The 20,069-nt window shown below is 40.7% G+C and overlaps 1 protein-coding gene across 2 annotated transcripts; it reads left to right on the top strand.

Moving 5' to 3' along the window:
- The first annotated feature begins 1,585 nt into the window (after positions 1-1,585).
- Positions 1,586-19,438, top strand: CALS5 (callose synthase 5). Of its 2 annotated transcripts, XM_048689799.2 has the most exons (43): positions 1,586-1,742; positions 1,829-2,137; positions 3,166-3,266; positions 4,583-4,704; positions 4,798-4,894; positions 4,991-5,101; positions 5,210-5,338; positions 5,424-5,516; positions 6,036-6,127; positions 6,194-6,326; positions 6,414-6,551; positions 6,625-6,701; positions 6,781-6,868; positions 6,950-7,078; positions 7,172-7,286; positions 7,718-8,052; positions 8,848-8,900; positions 8,983-9,043; positions 9,113-9,194; positions 9,271-9,320; positions 9,437-9,523; positions 10,377-10,499; positions 10,590-10,684; positions 10,759-10,843; positions 10,935-11,095; positions 11,921-12,044; positions 12,163-12,257; positions 12,342-12,465; positions 12,533-12,684; positions 13,805-13,914; positions 14,012-14,137; positions 14,222-14,290; positions 14,827-15,016; positions 15,282-15,393; positions 15,492-15,611; positions 15,687-15,802; positions 15,893-15,976; positions 16,628-16,740; positions 17,011-17,240; positions 17,321-18,118; positions 18,275-18,325; positions 18,434-18,619; positions 18,818-19,438. In XM_048689799.2, the coding sequence occupies exons 2-43, from the start codon at positions 1,867-1,869 to the stop codon at positions 19,046-19,048; spliced, it is 5,859 nt and encodes a 1,952-aa protein (XP_048545756.2). In that variant the 5' UTR covers positions 1,586-1,742; positions 1,829-1,866; the 3' UTR covers positions 19,049-19,438. The 2 variants fall into 2 exon arrangements, with proteins under 2 accessions (XP_048545756.2, XP_087390690.1); XM_087534564.1 differs by having other exon boundaries at positions 6,194-6,551.
- The last annotated feature ends 631 nt before the right edge of the window (positions 19,439-20,069 follow it).

The following is a 20,069-nucleotide window of genomic DNA, read 5'->3' as shown; positions in this document are numbered from 1 at the left end:
ACATATGTCTGGTATTCATGCAAATTTTCATTGAAAAAGTTTGCAAGTTACAAAAGTTTTTAAAAAGAATTTCTTTACATGTTAGTCTGTTTCGACATATTCGTGTGCAACTAGTATGTTAGCTATATGTTTGCATATCGGTTTCACTTTGTCCAAGATAGCCTATAATTGTGTTCATCATTATAGTTACTGTTATACGATGTTGTCGTGATCTATATACATCAAGTAGAGGTGTTAGTAATTATTTATGGACTAATTGAACTGACAATTTCTTTAAGTTTTGTTTGTATGAAAGTCTATTCCATTAGGGATGTCATCGCCATCAAGGGAAGTATAACATCTGGGTTAATAGGATTGATAGAGTACTCATATCAATATGAAATTCCTTATTATATGGAAGCCCATCTACAAAAAACCTCAAAGTTAAGCATGCAAGTGCGCGCGAGTGAGGACATGCTTAATCCTACCCCTCAACATTATTTCAATACGACAAATGTTTATGATATTATTCCCAAGGGGAATTCAATCAAAAGTACCGCTATTCGTTATTTCTATTACATTATCACTAACTCATTGCAAGCACTTAGTGAAGTTACAAAAGTTAATGAAGAGGACATGGTTCTACTTGCAAAATCTGCATTTCCAAACTCCAATATGACGCCAAACTTGGGCGCAATGCTTCTACTCAATCTCAGCCGTTAATGAAATCAAACACACGGTGGCATCACCTGTGGAGGAGTTATCACCGTCTTAGTCAAAGCAATGTACATCAACTTGGGCGACCTACGCCCATTGGCCAATAACCTACATGTTTCTCTTTCAGTTCTTAGAAGTGTTGGTATGAAAGTAAAATGCAAGAAGTTTTATCCGTGTCCCTATAGTTGAGCATCTATTGCGACATACCTCTATGAAGAGCTTAACACATTATGTGCGTCTTTGAAATCTCATTGTTGCAGCATGCCTCAAATTACAAGTATAATGATGGATCACACCAAAAGTATGACTTTATCTCATCTGAGGTTGCTTAGCAAGTTAAGATTGCTCAATGCACACAAGCAAAGAGGAACAAAACGGCATCCAAGCCAAGCCATGCAACCGCATGGCCCACGTGACAACCCCTCCTCTCCTGCCACAAGACAAAAAAAATCCTATATCCCCTCATTCCAATGATTTCCAACGGGCACCCCACCAACTCACACGGGATATTACCATCCCACTGACACGGGCCCCCGATGAGCAGCAAAACAGAATTGGTGGAGCCCGTAAGTCTTCCTGCACATAAATACGTACCCTCCTGCTTATGCTGAAAGCTGCGGGACATACATTTTATTTTTGAGCATCAGCTGCGGGACATACATGTCAGTCTAACTTTGACTGGTAGGTAAAGTGCTGGGAAGGTGATAAAAGGCAGCTTTGGGGTCCAACGGCCCGCCACTGCGCTCGGCCCACAGCGCACAGAGAGAGACCCGTCCCGGGGAGGCCGGGACAGAGGGGAGCTTCAGCATTTCCACCGCCTCCACCCCTCCGATCGCGCCAGCGTGTCCCCCCTCGCCCTAGGGAAGGGAGGCTGGGCCGTCGGATCCGGGTATAAGTAGCGACGCGCACGCGGGCCGTGCCTATTCCTGTACTTGCCTCCCCGGCCACCTCCCCCGTTTGGTTCCACTATTCCATACCAGCGCAGGACGGCGGGACGCGCGAGGCGGAGGCGGAGGCGGAAGGAAGCGGAGCGCGCTCGCCCTAGGGTTCGTCCGCTCCCTCTCCCCCTCCCTGTTCCGGCCGAATCGGTCGACCCTAGCTGGCTAGCGCTGACCCGCCGCGCCGAATGCAGGCGGAAGCCCCCGAGATCGCGAGGTGGTGGAGGCGGAGATGACGGCGCCGCGCGGTGGCGGGGATGTGCCATCGTCGACGGCGTCGGCCGCCGCCGCCGCCGTCGCCGCCGCGATGTCCGAGCCCAACACGCCGACGTCGGCGCACGCGTCGGGGCTCAACCGGCGGGGGTCGAGGGGCGCCGCCATGGCCGCCTTCTCCATGGAGGTCTTCGACAACGAGGTGGTGCCGTCCTCGCTCAGCAGCATCGCCCCCATCCTGCGCGTCGCCGCCGAGATCGAGCCCGAGCGCCCCCGCGTCGCCTACCTCTGTAAGTTCGTTGCACTTCGAAGCCGTCTCCGCGCGTGCCTGTTTTGGGAGATTTTCGACACCTTTTCCTGGCACAGCTTGGCGCATTTGGTGTCTCGGTCGGACGAAACGGGCAACTCGTGATGATATGTTTGGCGATTCACAGCCGTTGTAGTGTTTATTTGGGAAGGTTTTGTGCTCACGAATCTCGGAAAATGCATGCCGCGTGCGTCGGTTGTTGTTGTTTTTCTGGGCTGCTTTGATTGTTACGAGTTTATTAAGGGGCATGTCTGAGATTTCTCCGCGTATGATGGTTTTGCTGCGTTAGCTGGATCTTCAGCTTTGATATGTTTCTCCTTACTCGTGAAGCTGATCTTAGAAGTAGCTAGCTTCTCTCCTGTATGCTGCACCATGAGGTCTTCGTATATGATCGTATCGACGAGATGGCTTGTGTTTGAGAGCGCAGATTAGATTTAGTTGATGCAACTTCCAGATTCCAACGTTCTCCCTCGATTGTGTTGCTTTTGCTTGAATTTGTTCTCTATTTAATACTCGCTGGTTATGTTTAATCATTAATTTAGGCTAGGATAGTGCTGCGCGATCAGTTTGCTTGGAAAGTTGGAATACCATATATCAGGTAGCTCGTGTTGGTTCTTCGGTGTCTCTATGTGAGATTTCTCCGCCTATGTCGACCTAGCTGTACATGCTGCGCTAGATTTTGGATTTTGTGTGTTTTCTCCTTTTTTCAGTAGATAATTTTGTGACAGGTTTGCTTCTGTATGCTTGCATTATTCGTACCAAACCAAATCACTCCTGTTTTTCGAAGTGCAGAGCCGCATATTTGATTCATCTGATGGCTTTTCTGACAGTTCTCCCTAGCTCGTTTTGATTGAATATGAGTGCTCTCTGTGTTGTTTGAATCATGTCAGATATGACAGTTTTGCTCCACCAGCTTTTCTCTGAAGAAGTGCATATCACGTAGCATGAATGGGTGCTTCTGGTTCGCCCTTTTTTCGGGATCTCACCTTGATCTGTTACTCTGTGAACTAGGTCGGTTCTATGCCTTTGAGAAGGCGCACAGGCTGGATCAAAACTCTGTTGGTCGTGGCGTTCGGCAGTTCAAAACGTCCCTGCTTCAGCGCTTAGAGAAGGTGTGGGACATCTTTCTCTGTCTCTTCCCCTCCATAATTTCTGCATGATCTAGCTGACTTGGCGTACATGAGGGTTTGTTTTGTTAGTTGATACATGTCGACTTGATCATGTTCCCTCGCTGGTTTTGACTGGGTCACTGTATCTGGCCTTCATAGATATATTATGCAAGTTGTTGAATTATTATTACTACCATCTTAGCTTTTTAACTGCTTGCAGGATATATAGGTAATATATGAGTTTGTTTGGCTAATAAGCCTCATGGAGTTAAAAATAAGCTGGAAGCTAATATGGACGACTCTACCTTAATTTAGTTATCAAAATGTAGTAGTGGTGCAAGTTATGTTGTCCAAATGCTCAGATAAACCAAAGGGAAATAGGCAACAAGCACATGCAGTTTAAGCCATGAAAGTATTTCCTACTTTTCATTTTTGTGTTGTAATATATATCTTGCAGATACACGATTTTTAACTTGAAGAATATGGTCGCTGGATTTAGTTCAGTACACATTTGTTTCATGATAAGCTTACCAACTCCATCTCCAAATACATGACGTAGAAAGCATGTAGTCAAACCTCTCTACCTTTGACCATTAATCAAATCAAATTATTTAGTTTTTTGGATAGAAATTATACCATTAATTCAGAACAGTTTCACTATATATCTTTTTACTTATACATGTTGTTCATTGAAGACTCAAAATGCAAAACATTATCTATCTTAGAACGGTGGGAGTATATTTGATTATTAGTGATAAGTTGATAACTGTCGATAGTCAATCTGGAAATTTTATTGTGATTATCCTAATTTGATGACCATATTGGGAGTTGTGATCAGCCAAGCAAACCTACAAGCTCACTTGATCCTACCTGATAGATAAAGAACATTGTTCCAGTAATAGAATGTTGTGCTTCGTTCTACTTATTTTGTTTCAAAGTCACAACTAAACCTTCAGTTCAGATTCAACATTTATTTCGTGTTTCTGCTGGGGAGGGGGGTGACGTAAAATGACTTCAGATTACACCATCCTCCTCATGATTCGTCTCAATTGATCAGTTTGCAGTGTAGTCATTCTTGTTTGTTAGAGATATAATGAGGTAGCCACATTCTCATCTGAGCTTATTTTTTCAGATGATCCAGTTCAAATTTACCACTTTGTTGTTCCTACTTGAAATGGCCAGCGAATGTAGTAGAATGGGGAAAAAGAGCAGGGGCTTAGGGTTCCCTTGTTTTCTTAATTCGGATTTTGCCTAACCTACTCTTGAATCCAAAGATCCTGCCTTAAAATTTCCCATTTCGCTCCTACGCAATCCAACAGGATAATAGCCCGAGTCTCGCAAAGCGATTGAAGAAAACTGATGCCCGCGAAATTGAGAGTTTCTATCAAGAATACTATGAGAACTATGTCCGCACCCTCGACAAAGGGGAACAAGCCGACAGGTAATTCCCAATCCCTAACCTATACTGCGATCTCCCCTATAAGTCCAATCCCTCACTATCACGAATCCGGTCCCATGACATTGTTGCCTCCAGGACTCAACTTGGGAAGGCCTACCAAACGGCTGGAGTCCTCTTCGAGGTGCTCTGTGCCGTCAACAAGAATGAGAAGGTTGAGCAAGTTAACCCCGAGGTTTGTGCTCACTCCAGCCAACTGTCGTCGTTCTTTCTCAGTAGAAATATATGTTCCCTCTAATGCATCAAGTTTCTTCAAATTTCCTCTGCACAGATTATGCGCTGGCACACTGAGGTGCAAGAAAAGAAAGACATCTACGCACCGTTCAATATTCTGCCTCTCGATGCGGCCAGTGCATCCCAGTCCATCATGCAGCTGGAGGAGGTATACGACTCACAACAATGCAGCCTATTTCCTCAAAACAGGAACAATTGCATTATGTACTGGTTCAATTAAAGAAACTGACGTGGTCACCTAATGCATCATTAACAGATAAAAGCAGCAGTCGCAGCTCTGCGGTACACACGGGGTTTGACCTGGCCTTCTGCATTTGAGCCGGAAAGGCAGAAGGGGGGTGAGCTCGATTTGCTCGATTGGTTGAGAGCTATGTTTGGCTTTCAGGTCTGCTACCCACTTCAGGCAAACCAATTTCGATTGGTCCATTGTATTACTATAAGCTAACACTAGCTTATCTTCTTGTGTGCAGCGGGACAGTGTCAGGAATCAACGGGAGCATTTGATTCTTCTCCTCGCTAATGTGCACATTAGACTTGAGCCAAAGCCTGAACCACTTAGCAAGGCACACTCTTCTATCGATATTTACTTTGACAGCTTGACTTTATGAATATCAATGTGATAAGCATAAGATCAATGGGTCTTGCATGCATAAAAATGTGGTGGTAGCTTCTGACAGAACAGGATATTTGCCTGAGTTTCTAATATTTTAGAAAAAATAAAGTTATTTTTCATTGGATTAGTAACCAATTATTTACCTTCAACGTTATGTTGTGATTGTTGGTGTAACTTGCCATAACATACACATGCAGTTTAATTTCTTTCTTGATACTACTACTTTTGATTTCCATATTCTGGACATTAGAATTTGCTGGACTGGTGCCACTACTTTCAAAAATGCCAGCTGACTTATTGGCATTCCGCCACGAATTCGATTGATTGAACTTTCTGTATGCATTATTCTCAAGCAAGTGCGTAGCTAAATAATGTTAATTACACCTCCATTTACCATGCTTTCCTTCTCTCCTTTTTGTTCATCGTTGCTTGATGATTGATCTCATCCGTTCTTTCACCCCTGAAACAGCTAGATGACCGAGCTGTTGATGTAGTGATGAACAAGTTGTTCAACAACTACAAGAAGTGGTGCAAATTTTTGTCACGGAAACATAGTTTGAGGTATATAATTCCTTAATCAGTTTCCTCTTTATGTACATTATTGTGCTGATAATCTTGCAACTGCAGAAATCCTCCAGGTGCTCAATTACAGGAAGTTCAGCAACGCAGAATTCTGTACCTAGGTCTTTATCTTCTTATCTGGGGTGAATCAGCAAATATCCGGTTTATGCCAGAGTGTCTTTGCTACATTTTTCACAATGTAATTTGCACATTCTTTATTATCATATCAAGTACCAAATCTCATTGCAAAAATATATCTTTGAATGATTCTTCTCAATGTGTTCAGATGGCATATGAGTTGCATGGGTTGCTTGCTGGAAATGTTAGTATTGTGACTGGTGAAAATATCAGGCCATCTTATGGTGGGGATGAGGAGGCTTTCTTAAAGAAAGTGGTCACACCTATCTATCGTGTCATCAGAAAGGTACTTTGATAAATTACCATTACCTGAAATTCCAAGTTAGTTTGTTCTGAATATAATTGTGGTGGTTTTTCAGGAGGCAGGAAAAAGCCAACATGGAAAGACTGCACATTCAGCCTGGTGTAATTATGATGATCTAAATGAGTACTTCTGGTCTGTTTACAGCCCTATTTTCTGGTCACATGCTGACAGCCTTTTCACACATTCTCTGATAGATCCTACTCTGTTTCAGGACACCTGATTGTTTCTCACTGGGATGGCCAATGCGAGATGATGGTGACTTCTTCAAATCCGTGCACGATTCAAGGCCTGTAGCAGTGGTACAGTTCGATATCAGTCTGTCAGTATCTCTTCCAAAGACTTTGATTAGGAGGAGAATACTGACAAATAACTATTTGTAGGCTGGAAGCTCCTCACCAAAGGGTTCTAGTAAAGGCACAAGCAAGACAAATTTTGTAGAGACAAGATCGTTTTGGCACATCTTTCGTAGTTTTGACCGAATGTGGACCTTCTATCTGTTGGCTCTACAGGTACTGTGCCGAATTTTTCAATGGGCTTTTTTCTCTGTACTATGGTTTTTGATGGTTTGACACTGTGAATCTTGTAATTTTTAAACCAAACAGGCAATGTTGATTTTTGCTTGGAGCGAATATTCAGTGACTCAAATCCTTCAGAAGGACCTCTTATATTCTCTATCAAGCATATTTGTCACAGCAGCATTTTTACAGTTCCTCCAAAGTATGTTTCCCATTTCAAATACTTGTTTTATATACAAGGCATTTTTCTGATGCATGTAATATTTCCTTTTATTTTTTGAGAACCTGAAATTTTTAGTATGACAAGTGATGAATATTGGCATAATTTAGTTCCCTTTATGTATGTACTACCTTCTGCTTTTTTCAATGGCATTACGGTAAGACTATGTTAAGCTAGGTTCCCGCGATACAGAGCACTTTCACAGCAGAAAGCAACTGGCAAGAACATTCATGTAGATATCTGCAACTTTAGGATCTCTTCTCATATGCATTAAACTTGTGTTACTATACCGAGCAGTCATGTTCTTGAGATGCTCCCCGGTCTGGAATTCTTGTGGTCTTAAGAGGGTTCTGGTGCAATAACAAATTCGTCATCCAAACTGAAACTGATATTTTCTTTAATTTTGATGGCAGGTATTTTAGACTTTATTCTGAACTTTCCTGGCCACATTAGATGCAAGTTCATTGACGTCGTGAGAAATATTCTGAAGATAGTAGTTAGTGCCGCGTGGGCTGTGATTCTTCCCATTTTCTACATCAGCAGTCAAACAAAAGTCAATTTACCACTGAAAAATCTGGACAGATGGTTTGGTTATGTGAAAGGAGTGCCACAACTATATATCCTGGCTGTGGCGGTGTACCTGATACCTAATATGATTAGTGCAACGCTCTTCCTGTTTCCGATGTTTCGAAGGTGGATAGAGAGCTCGGATTGGTATATTGTTAGACTACTACTGTGGTGGTCTCAGGTATTCAATTTAATCTATTTTATTTGTTTATGTTATATTATGTGGAAAATCACTTATGCTGCTTATCCTCATTGTAAGTATTCATTTCAAAATTTCTGCTATGAGGCAATTTTTAATAAGGTAATATTTGATAAAATGGAACTGTATTTTGTAGAATGAATTTGTCTTGATATCCTTGCCAGCTTATTGTTTGTCATAGTATCCTAGAGGGTTGAGAAACTACTGATAAAATTGTAAACTGTAACTTGCAAGAAGAGAAAATAATCCAATGACTTCTGATGCCAGGGCAGAGATTATCCTGCTATTTTGTCATTAGTTTGAAAAAAAAACATTTTAGTTAAAAAGTTCTCACATGCTTGTGAAAATTGATAGTTTTCACTTCTCTAACAATATGTGTTCATGGTAGAATGGCGCGTAGCCCTAGGGCCCCTGCTCTGGCCCAAAGAGGATTGTACCAAACTCCTTTTCAATACAATGAAACACAAAGCTTTTGCGTTTTCTCGAAAAAAAACAATATGTGTTCAACTGAACACATTTGCTATCCCAGTAATGAAAATGATATTGCAAGGGTACATATGGACGAAACAGGGTGGAAAACGTGAAGGCAATAGATTATTTTGTATGCAATGCGTGGAAGTAAAATAACTGGATGAATTTCCCTGGATCATAAGGCGCTGTACATTTATTCGTTTTTCATATTTCTTTCCTGTGCGGCTTGCTACACTACACTACACTAATGGCAATGCCCATTTTCCTTGTTCTTGCTGTACACGCTAATTGTATAAATAACTGCAGAAACGAATTTATGTTGGCCGTGGAATGCATGAAAGTCAAGCTGCTCTTCTGAAGTAAGTTACTCTGTTCTATTTTTCTTCTATTAGAGCTTTATTCTGCAGAAAAAACTCAATTCTCTTCTATTCAACTGAGAAGGTACACATTATTTTGGATTTTGCTGCTATGTGCGAAGCTTTCCTTCAGTTACTTTGTCCAGGTAAGTTCTATGCTTAGTTATTTGCAAACATGCTTTGACGAGATTGATCTGAAACAGTTTAATTTGCAGATACAACCTCTTATAAGGCCTACCAAGGATATAATGAGTGTTCATAACATTCGTTATGAGTGGCATGAGTTTTTTCCAAACGGTAATTCCAATGCTTTTTTTTGGTGCCGCCTTCATTCTGGAACCCTTTTTTTACTGATAATTCGTTGCCTTTTCAGCATCATATAATATCGCTGCTATCCTATCCCTCTGGGCCCCTGTTCTGTTGGTATGCATTTATCCAGCCTGCTAGTGTAGTGCCTATCCAGCTTATGTATTAGCTGATTGTTTCGAAACTGCATTCTAAATCTTGGTTTATCAACTACAATGCTTTTATTCTTGTAGGTCTATTTGATGGATACACAGATATGGTATGCCATTTTCTCTACAATATCCGGCGGTATGTCTGGGGCACTTGGACGACTTGGGGAGGTAATGATAAATCTGAACTATTCTCTGTAATCTGTTGTTTTGCTTTATACTCCCTCCGTTCCTAAATACTTGTCTTTCTAGTCATTTCAACAAGTGACTACATACGGAGCAAAATGAGTGAATCTACACTCTAAAATATGTCTACATACATCCGTATGTAGTAGTCATTTGAAATGTCTAGAAAGACAAATATTTAGGAACGGAGGGAGTAGTTTAGAACTTATAATGACCATAAGTGTAGGGCGCCCCAAGATTGATGGATAGTTAAGGGGCTTTTTCTTTATATTGAGGAGTAAACTGAACGTGTCGAGGTCTCGGTCAATTGCATGAACCAAATAGCTCGTACTTTATAAACATAATGGCAGGCTATGTAGATGGTAATACAGTTTTATGCAGAATATTTTGTTTGAGGAAGCTTAGCGAGGTATTTTAATAAGTGGAAATCACCTTTTTTTGTTTTTGCAGCCTGAGAATTCAGAACAAACTACATTAGATTATAATGGTAATTTTAAGTAGATAAATATGGAAGTGTATTCACAAGGCAAATGGGATATTCAGTTTTAGGAGGATCCTCTGGGAGTCGCACTTCAGTCTTGTTTCTGTTATGCTGCCGTATTTACAAGAAAACCTTTTCCATATTCATGAAATGAAGCAAAAAATGTATTGCTGGTGGCTTGGTGCATTTATAGTCGGATATTCTCCTTTTTAACCGTCGACATTTTTGTATTAGCACTGCCTTTTTTACTTTGTTATTGCCCTACAGCGTTGTGTAACTTTTTCTTTTTGCGAGAGTTAAGAAGCTGAACTTCATACTGTTCTGGTTTCTGATGGAGTTGCTACACTCTTGTACCAGATTCGAACACTAGGAATGCTGAGATCACGATTTCACTCTTTGCCTGGAGCCTTCAATACATATTTGGTGCCATCAGACAAAGGCAGAAACAGACGTTTTTCACTCGCAAAGCGCTTCGCAGAGGTACCAAATGACAATAACGAAAATTATTGTCAAGATTTCACTTATAACCCCCCTTAAAAGTTATGATATAATGAAGAATTTAAAGTACAGGTTTCCCCCAACAAGAGAACTGAAGCTGCCAAGTTTGCTCAACTGTGGAATGAAGTGATTTGCAGTTTCCGCGACGAAGATTTTATAAGTGATAAGTGAGGCCCTTAGATCATGTTCACCTAGAAAACATTATCATTGCAATGCAGATAATGGACCTTCTGTTATGCAGGGAGATGGACCTATTGGTGGTTCCATACTCATCAGACCCGAGCTTAAAATTGATGCAGTGGCCGTTGTTCTTGCTTGCTAGCAAGGTTTGACAGAACAAATTTAATATGTCCACTCTACCTTGTTACATGTTTGTGTTCGGCTCTTACTGGAAATCATTTTGATTGAAATTTGCAGATACCTATAGCTTTAGACATGGCAGCACAATTTAGACCAAGAGACAGTGATTTGTGGAAGCGTATATGTGCAGACGAGTATATGAAGTGCGCTGTAATTGAATGCTACGAGTCATTCAAACTTGTTCTTAATTTAGTGGTGGTTGGAGAAAATGAAAAGAGGTATCTTCCTATACTTCCATTTTTCACACTGTTTCACGTATCTCTATGTGAGAAAGACATTGATGTTGGTTTGTCATAGCTTTTAGGTATTCAGTTAATGATAACACTAGGAAATAAATAATTACATCCGGAACAGACATTGTGCACTATTTTTCTTCAAAAAAATCGTTACTAGTACCTAGTAGGTTATAATTTCTATGATTGTCTAAGGCTCCTCTGTTGACGAATCCTTGCCACTTTTGAGCAAGACAGGGCCACCCAGGAAATCATTTGTTTCGTTCCAATATGATAAAATCATTCTTACCATAAACTGGGAAACACGCAGGTCAGGACAAGTATTTTTGAACATATAAAGTGGTCAGACATGGCTGAATATTTGTAGTTTGAACATGCACGTTTTCATTCGTAGTAGTGATGCCAAAAATCAATACAAATATATTACTAAAAATCTACAACCCTATATGATAATGGGGTTTGAGAGTTCAAGATTACAAATCCATTACTTTTACCAATAAATATATATCTGGCTAGTTGCGTACGGCGGCACATCATCACTTTCAAACTTAAGAATCAAGATATTCCAAATTGAACTAGGGAGAAGGACTGCCAAGCACCTCCATTGTGCAATATGCATGGAAGGGAAACCATGATTAGTTGTAACTGCTAAATGTGCAACGTGTGTTAGACAGGCAGCCTTAGTACTATTGAAGGCATCTGTGTCAATCTTCCATGTTTGTTGGTTTTTTTACTGCATTGTTCTTCATCATTGCATGCTCACTGTTATCTTGATCTTCTACTGACATGTTTGTTCACTAACTTCAACAGGATTATTGGCATTATAATCAAAGAGATTGAAGCTAACATCGCAAAGAATACATTCCTTGCCAATTTTAGGATGAGCGCATTGCCAGTCCTTTGCAAGAAGTTTGTGGAGCTTGTATCCACCTTGGTAAGCAATGTTGTTACCTCTACTGAACACCAACCCTATTGAAGATTGCATTGCTTGATATTTTTTTAGACAAGTAACACGTTCGATTATTGCTACGATTATCTGATCACATCTGCAGAAAGAAAGAGACGCCTCAAAATTTGATAATGTAGTGCTATTGCTTCAAGACATGCTGGAAGTGATCACGAGGGATATGATGGTCAATGAGATCAAGTAATACCTTCTGCACCAATTATAATCATACATGTGCCTTGTCATAGAAATTGGTGACTTTTTTTTAACATGTGTTGTTTACAGAGAACTGGCTGAATTTGGTCATGGGAACAAGGATTTAGTTCCAAGAAGACAACTTTTTGCGGGCACAGGCACAAAACCTGCAATTGTTTTCCCACCACCAATTTCTGCGCAGTGGGAAGAACAAGTAATAACATCATATTCTTATTTGGCTTTTGTAACAAAGAAGGTTCGCTAACTTCACCTATCTACAGATTAAGCGCTTGTACCTGCTTTTGACTGTTAAAGAATCAGCAATGGATGTGCCTACAAATCTTGAAGCCCGCCGGAGAATATCATTTTTCACTAATTCGCTATTCATGGAGATGCCACGTGCGCCTAGAGTGCGCAAAATGCTCTCTTTCAGGTTTGTCTCGTATGTAAACTTTCAACATATCACAGTGTCGTCCACTTTTCTAAATATACCGCAGTATCGAAAATCATAATGTCTAGCTAAATTAGCTGGATTCTTTGGAGCCTGGCAGCTACTGGCTAATGGTCCTTTTACTGTGCTTCTTAAAAAGAATTATATCTGCTTGTCAAGAAATATTTTGGGCTGAATTATGGTATGTTCTTAACTCTGATCAGTTTGAAAGAATAGAAAACGTGAGTATTTTTGGGCGTGGAATTGTGAATTTGTGCTAGTCAGGAAAGAGGAAAGCACCATTAATACCAAGGAGAAGCTTATCAATGTTGGGATTTTAACTGAAATTATTGCTGTTTGATGAACTCGTATTCTGAACTAAATGGCGGGGTGGTTTCTAATTTTCACGGTCAGTTGTTTAGGATTATTTTTATGATAGGTTGTTATTTTGATCACTGCCATCCTCATCGTAGTCTCAAAAAACTTCTTGCTGTCATTTGATGTGTTGTTTAAGCTAAAAATGGAAGTATTGAGTGTCTTGAGTTGCTTTTGAAACTGTCTTTGAGTCTGTCACTCTCATTGTCTCAGCAGATTTGCATGCCCCTTTTCGGTATTAACTACAGAGTCGGAGTTTTGTGTCTTGACCAGTTAACCCAGTGGCGCCATTATCATACTAGAACCGAAGTTCATCTACAGTTTTGATCAGAATTCATTTAAAGTTGCATTATATTACAACTGATTCTGTACTCATCAGCTCATGTTCACTTGATGGTAAACAAAATTTATAAACAGAAGCGTTGAACATCCACAATGTCTGGCAGTGGCACTCTGTAATCTTGTTACAAGCACATCTGTTTCCACCTTAAAGGAAAAATGCACCTAGATATTCTAAAAAAAGAACAAGTGGTGAACTTCCAAGTGGAGACCTGTACAACAGAATGTGTGCCACCCATCTTTAAGTGCATTCATAATCAAATCAACAACGTCAACACCAGAAATATATTATCAGTTCACAACAACAAATATCTGATAAACCGTATGTTTAAATTTGTTCTGTGATCATGAGAGTTTCAGCAAAAAAGATTGGGCTCTAGATGATTCATATGACACTTGTTCTTCACAGTGTAATGACACCATACTACAGTGAGGAAACTGTATATTCAAGAAACGACCTTGATCTGGAGAATGAGGATGGTGTATCAATTATATTCTACCTGCAGAAGATCTTTCCAGGTTCCTTTCCTGTTTGATGTGTTTTAATGCCTACAGTTCTTTATGAATTTGATTGCCAGCCTTTTGTCTTCTATTCTTGATAATTCTTGTTATATAGATGAATGGGATAATTTCATGGAAAGAATTGATTGCAAAAGAGAAACTGAAGTTTGGGGAAATGAAGAAAATGTTCTTCAACTTCGTCATTGGGCCTCTCTTAGAGGGCAGACACTCTGTCGAACAGGTACTTCGGCCATACCCTTCAATCTTGTCAAATATGGATCATTTAGCTGATTCCGTGTTTACATGTTTTTCTTATTGCGAATAGTGAGAGGCATGATGTATTACAGGAAAGCTTTGAAGCTTCAAGCATTCCTAGACATGGCTTCTGAATCTGGTGAGCTTCTTCAACTTCCAATTCGAGCATTCCTAGACATGATGTATTGAGCATTCCTAGACATGATGTATTTAGCATTCCTAGACATGTTCACAAATATAAGATGTTTTGGATATTTCAATATGGACTACATGTGGACTGAAATGAGTGAACAAACACACTAAGCTTCTATCAATAAAGTTAGAACATCTTATATTTGTGAACGGAGAGGGTACCTTTTACAAATACTTCCTGATTTTATATTGTAGAACTAGGGGAGCATCCGCAATAGGTGCAAAAAGGGGGATCTTAGGAATATTTTGAGAGAGATGAATAGTTTTTTTTCATGTAGGTAGCATCAAGAGAAGAGAACTAGGTCTACATATTGTAGCATCTTTTTAGAAGTTAGACCCAATCTTATTGGACACTTGGAAGGATACACTGAGGATGTTCTTAGGACCCCCCCCCCCCCCCCCCCCCCCCCCGTATAACAAACTCAAACTGGGCTTACAGGGGACTTATACAAAGTGTCCAACATCACCCTCTTTTGTTTGCAGAGATACTAGAAGGCTATAAAGCCATTGCAGATCCCGCAGAGGAAGAGAAGAAAAGCCAAAGATCTCTGTCTTCTCAGCTTGAAGCTATAGCAGATATGAAATTCACATATGTTGCTACGTGCCAGATCTATGGAAATCAGAAACAGTCGGGTGATCGACACGCAACAGATATACTGAACTTGATGGTGAAGTAAGTGATCTCGATGATCTATTCTAGAAATTAATATACAACATTTGGCCAAGCGCGAGATACATCATGTCTACCACAATGAGCAAAATGTTTTCTTGTATAACTCTTTGGAGACTGTGTGTCTCGGTTATGTTTATATTTAGTTCACATTTAATTGATAACGAGATGTTCCTTGAGGGAAAATTACTGAATTGTTTCTTTTATTCGAATTGTTATTTCCCTCTGTGCAAAGTAATTTCAGTTAGAATTTGAAATGAAACTACAGTTATCCTGGTCTCCGCGTGGCATACATTGATGAAGTTGAAGAGAGGGATGGTGAGAAGGTGCAAAAGGTCTTCTATTCGGTGCTAGTAAAAGCTCTTGACAATCACGATCAGGTAATCATTTTACGTGAAGCGAGTTCAAACTTTCATTTTGGTTCTGATTTAAACCTCAATACTCAGTAGTGCGTTATGTACTTTTTTGTCCTGTGAAGGAAATATACCGCATAAAATTGCCAGGGCCAGCGAAACTAGGTGAAGGGAAACCTGAAAACCAAAATCACGCGATCATTTTTACCCGCGGAGAAGCTTTGCAAACCATTGATATGAACCAGGTGAACTTCATGGTTATAGTACGTTTTTAGTAAGTAGGTTGCATTCTGTCTTTTGTACTTATCAATGCTGTTTAGGACAATTATTTGGAGGAAGCTTTGAAAATGCGGAATTTGCTGGAAGAATTCAATGAGAACCATGGTATTCGTCCTCCAACAATTCTTGGAGTACGTGAACACATATTCACCGGAAGGTGTGTTTTAAGCTTTGCAGTAGGTTTTACTTAGTTTTCTTTGTCAAAATTGCAAAGCAATGCCTAACATCTGACATTGCTGGATTGTAGTGTGTCATCTCTTGCCTGGTTTATGTCAAACCAGGAAACCAGCTTTGTCACAATAGGACAGAGGGTTCTTGCCAATCCATTGAAGTAAGTCTGAATATACTTTGATGTGTCCTATTTGAATTAAGCACAATCCATAGTTATCATATGGAGCATTTTGTGTCATTTATATGCTGCAATATGAGTAGGGAGTGCTGAGCATCTATGGTGACTATCTCCTGGATGAGTGCTTATGTTTTTTTTATCAGCTCTTGAAATGCACACACATGTTTTGTTGGAGATTTTAGAGGCAATAAGGCCATAAATATTAAAACAACCAAGTGCTATTTCCTGGAACTTTCCTGGCATCAAATCTTTTGATGCTAAACAATGTCATCAATTTAAAGTGTATATTGTGGTCCAAGTGCTGTATATCTGACATGCTATTTCCTGAAACTTTCGTGGCATCAAAGCTTTTCAAGCTAAACAACGTCGCCAATTTAAAGGGTGTATTATTGTTATTGTGTATGTGCTGTATATCTGACATGCTGTTTCCTGTCAGTAAAGCTTTTCGAGCTAAAAAATGTCATCAATTTAAAATGTGTATTATATCTAATCTAAGTGATTAATATCTGACATGCTGCTTCCTGAAACTTTCCTGGCATCAGAGCTTTTCAAGCTAAACAATGTTGTTAATTTGAAGTGTGTGGTATGGTCATTGGTCATTGCTATGTATCTGACATTCTCTTTTCTGGGCAGGGTACGTTTTCACTATGGACATCCTGATGTGTTTGATAGGATTTTTCACATTACAAGAGGTGGAATTAGCAAGGCTTCCTGTGGTATAAACTTAAGTGAAGACATTTTTGCTGGTATGTACTTTTCCACCTATTCTAACTGTTACCTTTGGATTTTTGAGGGAAATTTAAGAATGGATAGGTCCCTAGGACATCCACATCCTCGTATATGTGACTCAAACTGGGTTTGACAACTGATTCACACATGGGCCTATATGGGCCTCAGACAGACTACTCTAAACTTGATTAAGACACTGATGCTACTCTTATCTAACACATTAACTCACATTCCAACATTTCCCATTTCTGCTCTTGGACAAGACAAACTTAAATTTTCTTTTTCAGGTTTCAACTCAACTCTGAGGCGAGGAAATGTCACCCATCACGAGTACATTCAAGTCGGAAAAGGACGTGATGTTGGGTTGAATCAAATTTCACTCTTTGAGGCCAAAGTGGCGTGTGGCAATGGAGAACAAGTGCTTAGCAGAGATATCTACCGTTTGGGCCACCGCTTTGACTTCTTCCGAATGCTCTCATGTTACTTCACAACTGTGGGATTTTATGTCAGCTCAATGGTACAAAACATCTACCTGCATCACATTTGTCTTGATTTGCCATCGTCCATGTTTTTTGATGTTCTTATATTACTGTGCAGATGGTTGTCATAATAGTATATGTTTTCTTGTATGGGAGGCTTTATTTAGCCTTAAGTGGACTTGAGTTTGCGATTATGAAGCAAGCACGAATGAGAGGCAACCGTGCTCTTGAGGCAGCCATGGGGTCCCAATCTATTGTGCAGCTAGGTCTTTTGATGGCCTTACCCATGTTTATGGAGATCGGACTGGAAAGGGGTTTTAGAAGCGCCCTGGGGGATTTCATCATCATGCAGCTACAGCTATGTGCAGTATTCTTTACCTTTTCCCTCGGGACAAAATCACATTATTTTGGCCGCACAATCCTCCATGGTGGTGCAAAATATAGAGCAACTGGCAGAGGCTTTGTTGTTCGCCATGTAAAGTTCGCTGAAAATTACAGAATGTATAGCAGGAGTCACTTTGTGAAAGGACTTGAGCTCATGTTACTACTTGTAGTGTATGAGCTCTATGGTGATGTGGCTACCGATTCCACTGCCTATGTTCTGCTGACATCATCTATGTGGTTCTTGGTAATCACATGGTTGTTTGCTCCTTTCCTCTTCAACCCATCCGGATTTGAATGGCAAAAGGTGGTGGATGATTGGGATGATTGGAACAAATGGATAAGCAGCCGTGGTGGGATTGGTGTGCCGGCCAATAAGGCCTGGGAGTCGTGGTGGGAAGAGGAGCAGGAACATCTGCTGTCAACAGGCATAATCGGCCGCATATGGGAAATCATATTATCTCTCCGATTCTTCATGTTTCAGTATGGTATCATGTACCATCTGAATATCTCTAATGGCAACAAAAGCATATCAGTAAGTCATCCTTTATTTTTGCTAGTATTTTACAACTCTACTCGAACTAAATGGATTTCATGAGACTGATTACATGATCTTTTTGATTGTTTATAATCACTGTTTACTGATACAATTTAGTGACTGTCCCTTCCAAACTTGATTTTGTGGCTTCAGATTTATGGTCTGTCTTGGCTGGTCACTGTAGCAGTGGTGTTAGTCCTCAAGGTAAATTTCATTTGCTTTCTGTTGATGAAATCAATAAGTATATATTGGTTGACGTATGCCTCTAGTTTATGCCCTTGTTATGCTGCTGATATGGTGCCATTTACTTAGGTGGTATCTATGGGAAGAAAGAAATTTAGTGCTGACTTCCAGCTTATGTTCCGGCTCCTCAAATTGTTCTTGTTCATTGGATCTGTTGGAACTTTGGCGATTCTTTTCACCCTTCTGCACCTTACAGTTGGTGACATATTCGCCAGCTTCCTTGCCTTTGCACCCACAGGATGGGCCATTCTGCAGGTACGTCATCAGCACCAAAGCTTTCCTGTTGTTTTGTTTCAAGGTTTTACTCCCAGCTTATCAGTAACGAGGACCGAGTGAGGAGCAGTATCAATTCATAGGGAGAGAGAAACGAGAGAATTTTGATCGAGTTAAAGTTGCTATTATCAAAATTGACATCTTTCACTGGCTCTAATCCGTTCGGCATCATTGCAACAGATATCACAGGCAAGCAAGCCAGTGGTGAAGGCTTTTGGTCTGTGGGGATCTGTGAAGGCCTTGTCCAGGGGGTACGAGTACCTTATGGGGATCGTGATCTTCGTGCCAGTGGCGGTTCTGGCATGGTTCCCTTTTGTCTCGGAGTTCCAGACGAGGCTGCTATTCAACCAGGCATTCTCCCGAGGCCTCCAAATCTCTCGCATTTTGGCTGGCGGAAAGAAGCAAAACTGAGGCGAGTCTAGGAGATGGAGTTCCATCACAGTAACCACACAGGGTAGACGGAGGCAGAAATTAGCTGGAGGTTCGTTGTTGGAGGGGGGCATCATATGGCTGCTAACATACTGACACTTTCAGAAGTTTCTTAGTCTTGTACACACAGGGCGGTTTTTCTTAGGCATTTTCCATGTATATCTCATGCTAATACACTCTTACCTCTGATACTAGATTGTACGTCGCTTGTATAGATAGGTACATGCCCCCACAACAGTTGCGACAAAACATTACGGTGCTTTTAGAGGCAAAGATGAAACAGATTTTTGTGCATGAAGCAACAAAACAGTTCGGTCTTTCTAGATTGAGAGATCAAATTGATTTTTGTGCATGAAGATGTTTGTGTTGTGCTGTACGGTGTACCAGTCAGTTTCCTGCTTTGTGCTTGTGTTGTCTGAAACTCTGAATCTAGACTGATGTTTGAACGCGCTGGCATTTCCCAGCTGGAACCTCTGCTTTCTATAAAAAGCAGGGCTGTATGGCCTTTCTAAAAATAGTTATTACGTGAGATCTGTTTTTCTAGAATACAAGAGTACCTTGCGTCCGATGCAGAGGCCGGGGGTTGACCTCCTTTTCAAAAAAAAAAGAGAGTAGAGTACCTTGCACTGGTTCGGACTGTTGCAGCATATACGGGCATAACATAAGTTGGACGGCTTTTTGCGTTATGTTTCATGCGTAGACAAGGATAATGGGACAGAGGTTGTGAATTATGACGGTAGGTACAACTTAACATCAGGTGAAGGCTGACATGAGTTAAGATGGAGGACCTGAGTCTGCTATCCTTCCAGCTTTAAGCAGGCCACCTCACTGAATCTGAATTCACAAATGTGCTGAAGCAACATCGATTGCAATCATAGGAGACCGATACAGCTTTCAGCTTGTCCCTGCCCGATGTATAATGATCGTCCAGGCGCAGACTGCCAATTAAGTAGACACGAGGTGACCGAAATCTCACAACAACGGTCATGATATCACAGGCAAA

This window comes from Triticum urartu, chromosome 7A (genome assembly GCF_056163025.1).
Source record: "Triticum urartu cultivar PI428250 chromosome 7A, HENAU_Tu73, whole genome shotgun sequence".
NCBI classification, from domain to species: domain Eukaryota; kingdom Viridiplantae; phylum Streptophyta; class Magnoliopsida; order Poales; family Poaceae; genus Triticum; species Triticum urartu.
Note: the sequence above shows the minus strand (reverse complement) of the source record. Positions and strands in the feature narration are given on the sequence as shown.